This window comes from Calonectris borealis, chromosome 2, assembly GCF_964195595.1.
Source record: "Calonectris borealis chromosome 2, bCalBor7.hap1.2, whole genome shotgun sequence".
Classification (NCBI taxonomy): domain Eukaryota; kingdom Metazoa; phylum Chordata; class Aves; order Procellariiformes; family Procellariidae; genus Calonectris; species Calonectris borealis.
The window spans coordinates 81317535-81329618 of NC_134313.1; the positions used below are offsets into that span (position 1 = coordinate 81317535).

The following is a 12084-nucleotide window of genomic DNA, read 5'->3' on the forward strand; positions in this document are numbered from 1 at the left end:
TACAGCCCGAAGAGTTTGAAGACTCCAGACTTAAGTCTGTTGGGTCTTTATTCTCCATTCCCTCAGGGAGATAGCAAAATGAAACTCTGCCTTCCTTGAGCACTTGTTGGTTGGTGGCTGGAGAGTAATGAAATTTCCTCAAGAGAAGATCAAGAGATGCTATTTTAAAGGAAATGGCACCTAAGGGTGAAGGAGTCAATGAAAAAAATCCGAGAACCCCTTCCTTTGTGAGTGTGTGGCCTACCAATTTTGAATTGCTATCAATGGTTAAGAAAGTGAGTAAGAGAAAGCACATACTGGAGTTTCCACTGTTTAAAAAAACTGAAAATCAAACAAAAATTGAAGCTTGAACAAGGAAAACATTGGATGAAAAGAAGTCTTACGCCACACAAACGCACACACTCAAACACGCACACGCACACAGAGAATACTATGCATACGTGGACACACACAAGTAAGAATGTGTATTTGTATGGTAGGTTCTTGGAAATAGACATTCTTAGCAAATATGGATGACAGATCAATTGTAATTTATTTTCTTTTAACACTGTATCATCATAAAGAAAACTGGTATAAATGAAAAAAATCTATTTCAAATATCTACATCTAAAATTTTAGGCAGTGAAAAAGCACTTCGTTGACAAGGAGTGTGGAATGATGAATGTTAATTGTCAGAAACTGCTGAATGCCTTTTTTTTAGTTGCCACAAACAAATTCACATATCAGAACGAACAATACTGCTAAATATTCCTTTTTGTTTTTTTTTGATTTTTTTTTGATTTTTTTTTTGTTAAAACGCACCGGGGAAAAGAAAACAAAAAACTGGAAATTCATACATCTTTCAAAATTTGAAATTGAAGCAATATTTAGAACCATAGATGAAGAAACACTGTGGCATTGGTGTAATATACACAATGCACTTGTTTTTTTTTTTATCTGTAATGTACATCAAATACTTTACAACAATGCATTAACAAAAGGCAAGAAACATCTTGCTGTACAGAGGAAACCCCAAATGCAACTTGAAGCCTAGATTCACAATGAATGAGGATATTAAACAAAGTGTGAGAAGCTGTTCCCCATAAAGTATGTACGCTGCTCAGTTACTTGTGCTTAACTCTTGACCCACATCCACTGCCATGTTCTCCCTCCTTCCTTCAGCCACATTCAATATACAGCACCAAACTTTAGACTCTACAGGCCAACAGTAAAGTTGCCCCACACTGTAAAATATATATATGTATATATATATTTCTTTCTAATTACTCCCAGGTTTAGCTTTCGTTTCTTTTAGCCTTCTAAAAAAATCTCTTAATTTTTTCCATACTGGTTATCTGGGCCTTCCTATGGAACAGGCTTTAACAAACTAAATTTGCAGGAAAAAAAATGTCTTGTGGTATGCATGCACATGCACAGTTCCTGGAGCTTTTGTATCTGCCCAAGTCTCAAACCCAGGAGTCGGGAGAGGCTGGATAGTGGCTTGTTTCATAGTTAAGTTCACTATAGGGACGAGCAGCTGAATAGAAGTCGACGTAGTTGCCAGTTGACTTTAGTCCCAGGTGCATGTTGTATTCGCTTGCAGGTGGACGATGATGCACTTGGTCCTCAAAGAAGGACTCATCATAGTTTCTTGTTGAATTCTGAAACGGCTGATACGGTTCATAATCTTTTCTGCTGGGCTCCTGTGGAACTGGCTGTGTTGAAACCTGAAAGACAGTAAATACCCACAGCTTGTTAGATACAACTTACTGTAGGCAACAGGATGGAAGAAGGAGTAAACCTCACTCTACGTTTATCATGCTGGAAATACAAGTTGTGCATTATCTTAACATCTGCTCAAGGTATTGCATGGTAGTGAATTAGTTCTACAGCTTTGCCTTGCCATTGTATTTCTTTACATTCATTTACTTAATATTATTATTAAATGCATTTATTATTTAATATTATTGCTGCTAAAGATGCTGGTTTACTTCAAAAGTAGTTCAAGCAGCATAGCTTACAGTTACTTTCGTAACTATGATCTGTGTATAGCTTTCTGACTATTTTGCAGCTACATAATGCAAACATTGGTGGCCAAAACTCAGCCTTGAAGAATTTGAATGGAAGTGATATACACTCCAAAGATGCTAAACATTTTGCAGCTGCCTTTGCCACAAGTAAGATTTAGAGTGACACCGTATCCTTAAGAACCATTCTTCAGGGCATTGACATGAGAAAATTTCAAGCTAAGTGCCCTGAAATGCGTTCTTCTGCTACTGTTAAGCAGAACCATCTTCTTACCACCTCCTTAACATGTCATGTGGGCAATCTTGTGTCGTTGCTACATTCCAAGCTACTACATGGCTTTTGTAGTCTGTGTCACACATATCCAGAACTTTGAAGGCATTCAGGTCTCAAGCCCCTCTTGATTTCATTATGAGTTACAGGCTTAAACACCTTAGATAATTTTTGTGCATATGCTGTCATAACCTGTTGGACATTTTTTGAAACTTGGGCTTGTTTGAAGCCAGTGGAATTGCTTGCATTTGCGCAAGCAGATGACTCAGTTCTTCTAATCTATCCTCTTTGTGACATTTTTCTTAGTTTCCATACAAGATGTTACACTAGTCTTTTCCCATTTGGAACAGTAACATTTTAGTCTCCACACTTACCTGGTTGTGTTTGATATCTTCAGCAGGTGCACCATATGAATTCCTGTACAAAGTTGAGATTCCAGTGTTCTGAGCTGGAGACAGAAAAAAGGAAGGAAAGAGCAGGTTTACCAAACATACTTCTTTGGCCTCAAAATGAATTCTTAAGGCTTCATTAAATACATTATACAGCGCCTGTTTCCCATGTACAAAAATCTTTAAAAGCATCTGCAGACTTCTATTTTCTCTTCCTCCCACTAAACAGTCATAATCTTTGCTTTGGCGTACAGGCATGTACATGGTATACACTTACTAATGGTAACAGGTGCTATGTCATGTTCATACCAAGTGCACTTCACATATAAATCAACAAAATTATCATCTCCTATACAGCTAGCACTCAGTAATATATTTCAGGTTATATATGGGATTTTATATCACACATACACTAAACAGGTAACAGTCGTAAATATTGAGATTTTAAGAAACATTTCATTCCTTTCACTTCAGTTGGATGATGTTACATCAAATCCTGGATTATTTATCCTACAGTGCTTTTGCTATACGGTGAAATTATTCATGGGAAAAGTGATTAAATGCCACTGAAAAATGAGTTATGCAAAAACGTAATATGTAGTTATACTGAAGAGGTCTGGCCAACATAGTCTCAAATCCACAAACTGCTGTCACTTTCTTCTCAGATGTCCTACTACTAAAATGCACGGACAAAACTGAGCTATGAGTATGAAAGTAGAAGTAATTCTAAAGACAAGGATAACATCATACAGTTTTGCAAAAATTTATTTCCCACCCTGTCCCAATAAAACACATAAAAAGCTAAGGATTTTCCCTGCAAAGCTGACTTTGCCGATCACTTTGATTGGGCTATTTAGCTGAAGCTTAGTTTGCTGGCAGAACTAGGAAGATTGTAGTTATTTCTCATATTTGAAAGAACATGAGGGTAGTATTTTGTGTGGCTGCTGCGCACTGTTCTTTCTGGGCATGCATTATTAACTTTGCAGACATTATAACCAATGATTTGATGCTGTCATGAGAACTCTCATTATAAAAGCACGTGCCTGAAAGTAAAAATTGAGTAGTTGTGAAATCAGAGTCATCAGTGGAATTGAAACATGTTGCTCATGCAACATCTCTTAGGTCTCTGAGCAATGGTATAAAACCTGGTGGCACCAAGAGTTGCTTTTAATACCTTCAGAGCTCAAAACCGTTGAGGGTGAGGACTCAGCACCAGAGCTGAAAGCTGGGTATGGGATCCATGCTAGTCACATCACTAAGAAGAACCACAGTTACTGAAGAAGTAACCACTCTTTCTTCCTTTGGCAACCTACTAGCATGGACCCCAGCATGTACAACTGCCTCTATCTCTCCCCCAGCCACCACACGCTCTATGGAGAAAGGAATGGCACGGTCTTTAGCCAAAGCTGACTGTAATACGCCAATTCTGATCTTCACATCTGCTACGGGTTCCATGCTGAGGGTATAATTTTTGTCCGAGTATGGTGCACTGTTCCATGTTGCTGCTTTACAGATCTCAGATGGTGTTCTTAAAGTTATCTCCAGCATGTTCCTGAAACAGGATACAGACAAGGCTTACATGGCGGGGTAATGAGCCCTAACAGCTGGGAAAAGAGATTTTTCTTGCGAACCATTAACCAACAGGGATGAAAAAACTCTTGTTTCTTTAAGAGCTGGATGCAGTTACTGAGACAGTGCATAGTCCTGTGTAGGAAATGGAGAAGAGCTCTCCAAGCAGTGCAGCAGGATCCTTTCTTTGAAGGTGGGAAGAATACGAACTCTAGTAACAGATGATGATTGCTCTTTTCCAGTGGTTGGTACTCTTAATTCTGCCTGTGTGCCAATAGGTGGTAACAGATGGAAATGATGACTGCTTGAGTAGTTTGTCTTTGGCCATAAATGTTAGTACCGAAGAACCGATCTGCAGAGGTTCTCTCTGCTCAGGCTGCATTTTGTCACCAAACTTGAGTGGTGTGTGAGACTTGACTATTTTTTCAGAGATTTTTATATTCCAGCTGCATCCTCAGCTTTAGTGTTTGAAAATCTCCCTCCTGACGACAGTCTTTGGTATTAGAGCAGTCCGCATCAGCATTGCTATTTATGGTGCATCTCATGATGGCATAACTCTCAGTAGTACAACTACCAGATCTTTCCTTGATACCATCTTTTTTATGCTGTTTTTCTGAGTTTTTTTGCTTGCCCTACAAAGTGCTGGAACAAGCTGGGTTATACAAATTCCTCTTCTTAAGAACTAAAGATACTCAGAGTTAGGGTTTCAGCTACCCATTTCGTGAAGTGCTACTTCTTGAAAAAAATGAAAGTGATATTCAATGATGTGTTGGACTCTCATAAACAGGGGAAGAACTTCTCATAACCGTTTGGTTTTCACGTATATAAATTGCAAGATAAGCAGGGTTGAAGTTTCATGCACGCAAGTTTTTAGTCAGGCATGACTGAACATATTCAGTCCAGACAGGACAATACTGTTCATGGTTGTTTGATGTGAAGAATAAAAGATTGGTATAAGGTGCAACATCTGAGGGTTTTATGAAGAACCTGATAAAAAATAGCAAACTGGACACATGCTAATTTGTCTGTTGTTCCTACAGGCAACCAGAGAGGCTTTAAGGAGGGTCATGACCTTTCCCTCTTTTTACAGATATATAAAAAGGCACATGCTACATCTGTGCCACTAACAACCATGACTATTATAAAAACAGAAATACTCTAGAGTTGGTGCATAGCTGTCCACTGCACTCCTGTGACATTTGCACTGATGTGCTCAGAATTGTCACGTGCCAGATTGAAGACCTACAGTCTCCCGGATCACATATTCTGCGATGGAAAAATGGGAAGTTTCAGCTTATGAAAGTAGCTGCAAGGTCTGCGTTGCTGATTTCACTGCAGTGATGTGGATACAAATTCATAAGTTTAAAATGCAAAAAAAAAAGTAGTATTCTTTTCTTAATGTAATAAAAAGAAATACAATGACCCATCAAATGCCTGGAAATGAATGCCAAGAGTTCAAGAACAAGAAATCTTGGCTTAGGCTAGCTGGGAGGCTGAGATAATTCTGTCTCTGGAGGAAATGTAAGTCAAGCAATGTAGCTGCTAGCAATGCATGCAGCCCTGCTCCAGTACCTGCTTCTGAACACGCAGGCGGCATCCCTGGGAACTCCATTCCTGCTCTGCCATGCTTCAGTGAGCAGTTGACTCTTGCTGTCCAAAAGCAGAGGGCAAATATAAAAGAAAGAAGGGAGAGAATGAGCTAGATGAATGGACCGATATTGTGTGGTTATATCTGATTTTTGCTGTTAATACTGTATACGTACCATCATAGTAAAATTATCAAACAGAGAGAAAGAGAGGTTAATGGAATAATTTTCTTTTTTAAAACATGGCAAGAGAAGGGAAAAGGGTACGAGGAGCAAGAGATGGAGATCTTCCAGCAGCCACACTTACAGAGATGTGAGAATTGTAGCTGCAGATGAAATGATTTGAGGAGTGATGAGTGTGCGTGTATGTGTGTATTTTATGCAGTATCTAAACATCAGTACATATAGTACTGAAGAGGTACTTTTTACTAGGCAAAATTGTGCAGGTTCTAAAATGAGCACTATGATCAATCTGCAGTACTTTGTGGTTGCATTGCATAAAAACCACTATAGAAAAATACCTTCCTTTTTCCCCCCTGTTCAGTTTTCAAGGTGATATTGGTTAAAAAAATAATCATATAGTTCCCCACAGCAGTTTTCTGCAAAGCTGACAACAGCTTTGAAAATTGTGTCACTCAGTGGTTTATGTGACAAAGATATCACTGACCGAAGCCATCCCCATATATCCCAGTCACTTGATTCATGGTTTAACATTCAGCTTTCCGTTCTTCTAAGTACTTACTCTGAACACATTTCCTGACACTTTCAAATAACAAGGTGCTAGCCTTCTGCCCTCACCAACAGAGACTGATAGTAAGAAAGGAAAGCTCAGCTGGACAGTTAGTCATCCTCATCTGGCATTGCATAACCTGCTTTTTCTGCTATAAGCAGCAGGACTCCATTTGCTAAAATTTAGTTCAAGACAGTAAAGGAAAATGCTTCTGTGCCTCACAAATCTCAGCTAACAGAGATCATTACCTGTCACTACCACTGCCACCTTCCTGCACGATGAAAGATGAGGTAAGGGCATAAGAAAAGATTATAGTGTATTATGGCTTCTTCAAGTAATAATGAGTTCAAGTAGCCCGAACACCTGTAGCTATTCTAACAGACAATGGTGGTTGTTTCTGTTCTGAATGTGCAGGGACTTGCAAGTAAGTTTAAATGACAAAAGTATAGATGATTGATTCTTGACAACCAAAAGAAAAAAAATAAATCAGAAGGTGTTTCTGCTAGTGGAAGTCAAGATACAGCGTGCAGACTGTGATGTACGTACTAGTTCAGTGAGGGAACTAACAAAGTAAAAGAAACTTTAAAGTAGGAGTCCCATGATAATATACAGTAACCTTATTTTCCCTGTTCTGAAGGAAAATACCATGGCATATATAACGTTATCACATGCACTTATAGTTCCTGTTTTTTTAAAAGGAGTATAATAGTTTTTGTCTTAAAAATATACTTTAGGTGATAAAATTTTATTATTGGTTATTATTTTCTACAGAGAAGAGAAGATGGATAGTAAACATACAAGGCATCATAAACCTGTGAAGGGAAGAGGGCAATGAGAACTTTGATATTGTTCCTCTATTTTTTAGCTGTCCTTGTGAAATCAATGTAAGTTATAGCCAAACTTTATGGATTCTCCATTTTTCCCAGAGGTTTCCTGACAACTCCCCACAATGGCAAGAAGCCAACATTTCTACTTAGAAAATCCATCAAAACGCTTCATTTCAGTCCCAGCCAAAAGGTCATAAAATTTTAGAACTATAAACAGAGAAGAGCTTTAGAGAAGAGCATGGAGACAGTTGTGGATAAATTGGGACTACAGCTGTGGCTCTACATTCTGTGTAAATCTGTAAGTCAAAGAAAGCTTCGTGTAATACATCAGCTTGGCACAAAATACAAGAACAGCTCAAAATACGTATACGCCAGGTGGAACATGAAAAAACATTTATCTAAGTCTCATAGGCTCTGTGGATGCATTAGCTGCAATGCATTATCTGATGCACAAAATGAAATACAGGCATTGCAATGAACTTGCTACATGAACTTGTATTAGACCATCCAAGTAAAGTCAAAATGTCTCACAATTAAAATCACAAATACTGATTTTATATTGTTCTTTAATGAAATATTTATTTTATAAGCTACAAATATGTTTACACAAATTTCATGTTGAATGTTGACGAGTGAGACTTCTTCTAACTGTCATTTTCTTTTGTTCTTAAAATGGTGCTTAATTTGAGCTCAGACCAAATGAGCAGAGATTTGGTGACCTGAAAGAGAGAGAAAGTGATTTGTTAGTTTCATATTCATTTGTATAATGGTCATGTAAGATTGTTAAATATTATTAAACTTTTCAATTTGATTTTGGTTTTGATTTTTCTCACTGAGCTCAGAAGCTGGAAAAATAGTTGATAGCTGAGCATGATGCTGAGAGTTTTGAGTTTCCCTATTAAAAGCCCACCTAAAAAAATCAATAAGAACTGACAAATTACAAGCAGATATTAAAGGAAAACATGATGCAAAAATCAAAGTGGAGCAAAGGTTGCTGGGGAAGTACAAACCTCATGATCTGAAAATTGTATTGAAAGAGAAAGGAAACAAGGGAAACAGAAATGGGAGAAGAAAAACACTATAGTAAAAGACAAAATGACAAGGGATGGGGAAAAAGAAAACCCCAATTTTTTTAAAGTGTGGAGAAAGACAAGACTATCTGCAAGGAACATAGATTTTCCACATGGAAACCCTTTTTTCGTGAACCTTCTGCTATAACCTGGTAGTCTAAATTTGCAGATACAGCTAGAACAAAATACTAATGTTTCTGCCTTGTCAGCCTGCTGCTCTTACTCCTGAGATGCCATCTTCATGCATCCTTGACAAAGTGGTGAAAAAAACACAGTCCTGTCCTTCACAATCACACAAGTAAGGACGACTGAAGTGTTTGAGAGAACCACCTTGTGCAGTGACTATGAAACACTCAAAATATTACAGATACATAAAATGCAGTACCTTGACTGAATCTGCTGCAACCTCACGTAGTACACTGCAGATGCTGATTAGGACATTCCTCATTTCTGTGGTTTCCAAATGCTCGACTGTCATTCTTCTTCAGATTTTCACTTTCATGCTAATTCATGTTCTGTATTGCGTTTTCATACAAATTCAAAGGCTGGTCTTTAGGTTTTGATTACACAATAGCGTATAGCACAGTAGATGTAGTATGAGTATCATCATATCCTAAGTATGGTCTTGAAAGCTAGTATGGATGGCTTGATGCTGAGTCAGCAGCTACTGGTGTCCCCACTGAGCCGAGGAACACAAAGACAGCCCATTCTGGCATCCCCCGAGCAAGACCTCTACAGAGGGCGTGGGAAAAGGTAACAGGCATTCAGAAAGCGCGGAGTGACTCCTCACTGTGATTTTTTGCTTGCCCTGAGGTAGCATTTGGAGGAGAGGACACCACGATGCTCGGCGCTGTATAAATGTATGAAATGTTCAAGAGAGGTTATATAAGCCTGTGCAATGGTGATGGAGACCAACACGTATTTTGCAAGAGAATTAATAAAGAGGTGTAGTACTAGGCAAAGCACTCAATTTTACAACTACTGAAATACTAACAGGTTAATGAGCTCACTAGGGGAGAGAAGCCTTCAGTGAAACCTGCAATAGATGCCATAACATACACAGACAAAATTGTTCCATTTACATCAGCCCAGCTGAGAAAGTAACAGGGATAGGCTTTACAAACTGCTACCGAATTTCCTAGGAATGACTGATGTGCAAAAATAAGCTAACCAGTCCTGGAAAGCCATTCCCTGCAAAAGACAGATGTTAGGGATCACTGCACGTGCTCAACCATTGTCATGCTTCAAAAACAACGCTAGTTAATAGAAGGTGGATTTACTCACTTCCTTCTGAAACGAAAACAAACTTAAAATTAAAAAGAAATGTAAAATTGTTTTTAGAGTCTTTCCTCTGTGGAGGAACATGGTCTTCACAAATCATTTTCACACAGCATTGTATTCATTAAGATCAAATATTTCTTCAGTTGTATTTCTCAAGGTGGCTAAAACTTTGGAATCAACCAAAGCACGCTGACTCTTTTCTATAATGCAGTAAACCCAGCCAAGCCTATAAAATCAGTGGTCTATCACTGCTGATTTTTTATATATGCTGTGCAAGCATAATCTCACCTGTCATGGTGTCTTTCCTAGAAGTGTGTTCTCCCTTATTTCCATGGTAAGTGGCGTTTGTTCCAGTTGATTCATAGTCTGTTTTTCTTTCTTTTAGGCTGATCATTTCCCGAGGTGAGGCTGGGGCACTTGCTAGATCATAAAAATGGATTTATTTTTTCTTGCCACATATGACTGAATGTAGTGTTTAACTCTAGAGTAAACATTTTAGTAAAGTTTATATTTGTTACCATACTAACATTAAGCTGTTTGAAGAAACACTACCCCATTATGGAAGAAAAGAAAAGGTGCTGTTATTTCAAATACAGGACAAATGTATTCATGGGACAATCAACTCCAAACATCATTTGCTCTCTGAATGTTTTACTTTTATCACTTACACCCAACATCTAGGATGATCATTAAGAAAAAAGTACAATAATAATGATTTTTTTCTTCCCCTTTAGCTTTTTAATTTCTTTATCTTGTCAAAACTTTCTGTATAGGCACTTCCATTTTTTTCTCAAAATGGTTAATTTATTTCTGTTGAAAAGACCATTAACTTTTAACTGTGTGGAAAACCCTTATAAAATGGTTTCCTCCCTTCTCTGTTGAAAACAAACAAACCCATTAAATGATTCTAATGGGGACAGGAAAAGAAAGGTGTTTTTCATAGACGACATATAGCAAAGAATGCCTAGCACTTAAAGGTAACTCAAATAATTTCTCTGTCTTTAAATATCTGTGTATGAACATTTGCCATTAAAACAACTGCTGTTACTTTAAGGTACCATTAAAACTAAATCCTTCATCACCAATACTTGTGGTATAGTAAAAGCAGGGAAGTATGAGGTGACTAGGAGGAGAACTGGGTTTGTACTTGATTCTCACGCACTGGAAAATGTGAAGGCCATCGCTGGCACAGATCATGAAGACTTAGAGCTTGCGATGCTCAGGAAAAGGAGAAAAGCAGAGTAAAAAAAAATGGCTTTCAAGTAAACTGACTTCAATGTATTTAGGTGTTGGTAGATACAATCCACTTTCCCTGTTGTGGAGGGCAGGGGAAGGAGTACAAGGTGAGTGGCAGAGCACCCCAGAGCCTCATGAAGGCACAGTGGTACAAAAATAACTAAAGTGCTGGTGCTTACTTCCACTCCCTCCCCTGCCTCCACCCAGGTATTTGATACGTCAAAAGAACCTCAAAAGCAGTAACAATGTCCTTGCTTAAAAAAAAGGAAAAGGAAAAAAAAAAAGTAAGACAAGTTCATTTGTGAAGCTTCATCATGAGTTATGTCTTTTAGCGTCTCTAAACTATGTTACATTTTTTAGTTAAGGAGTAGGGAAGCACTTTTACTTAATTAAGGAGTAGGGAAGCACAAGTGATGTTGAATTCTGCTTAGATTGTTTCTGCTGGTCCTGGCCTCTGAATTTACAGAGCAAATGCGGGACAGATGGTTTTTCGTATGAAGCAATTAGAATTGGGGATTGCTTTTAAATTGCTTGTCAATAGTGATGTAATTCTAAAGCTGATAATCCAGCAGATATAAAGAAACATGACATTAAATTACCAAATCAGCTAATGGCAGCTCGAGTCTAATAGGGAACAAAACAGAATGCAAACCTTTAAAAAGTTGCTAACAGAGGGATGCATTTTGTTTCACATACTCTGGTAATGCTTTTAAGCACTCTGGTGTTTTGAACAAAATTGACTGATAAAGACAAAACCATCTCTCTCTGTTCCCTGTGGGAATTCTCTCTTTCCTCCCATGTGAGAACAACTGATTTCTGGCAAGTGTTAAAATCCAGAAGTGCCCTCTTTCAGAGTTTTTACTGGAAGCAGACATAAAATTATTGGTTGACATTAGACTGAAAAGTGTTATGAAGGCTTTCTGCTCTTATGCTTAAAGAATACAGGAAAGAAGACAGAGCTCTCTATGCTAGTTAAAGCATCTTATCACCAACTCCTAGGGATGGATGGGACATTGTGAGTTCATTTACTTCAACTCTTTACCCCAAGGTACGATCCAGTATACCAAAATAGTTCTTGACAGATTTTCGTCTAAAACTAAAGATCTCTAATGACAGAGA

At 38.1% G+C, this 12084-nt stretch overlaps 1 protein-coding gene across 7 annotated transcripts in view; it reads right to left on the minus strand.

Annotated features, from left to right (window-relative positions):
• Positions 1-513: 513 nt before the first annotated feature.
• CTNND2 (catenin delta 2) overlaps positions 514-12084 on the minus strand; it is a 689093-nt gene continuing 677522 nt past the window's right edge. For all 7 annotated transcript variants that reach the window (XM_075142462.1, XM_075142461.1, XM_075142460.1 and 4 more), the window contains 3 exons: positions 10018-10149; positions 2652-2725; positions 514-1706 (listed from right to left, as the gene is read on the minus strand). In XM_075142462.1, the coding sequence (XP_074998563.1) occupies positions 1446-1706; positions 2652-2725; positions 10018-10149 (467 nt within the window). In that variant the 3' untranslated portion in view covers positions 514-1445. The remainder of the gene's footprint in view (positions 1707-2651; positions 2726-10017; positions 10150-12084) is intronic.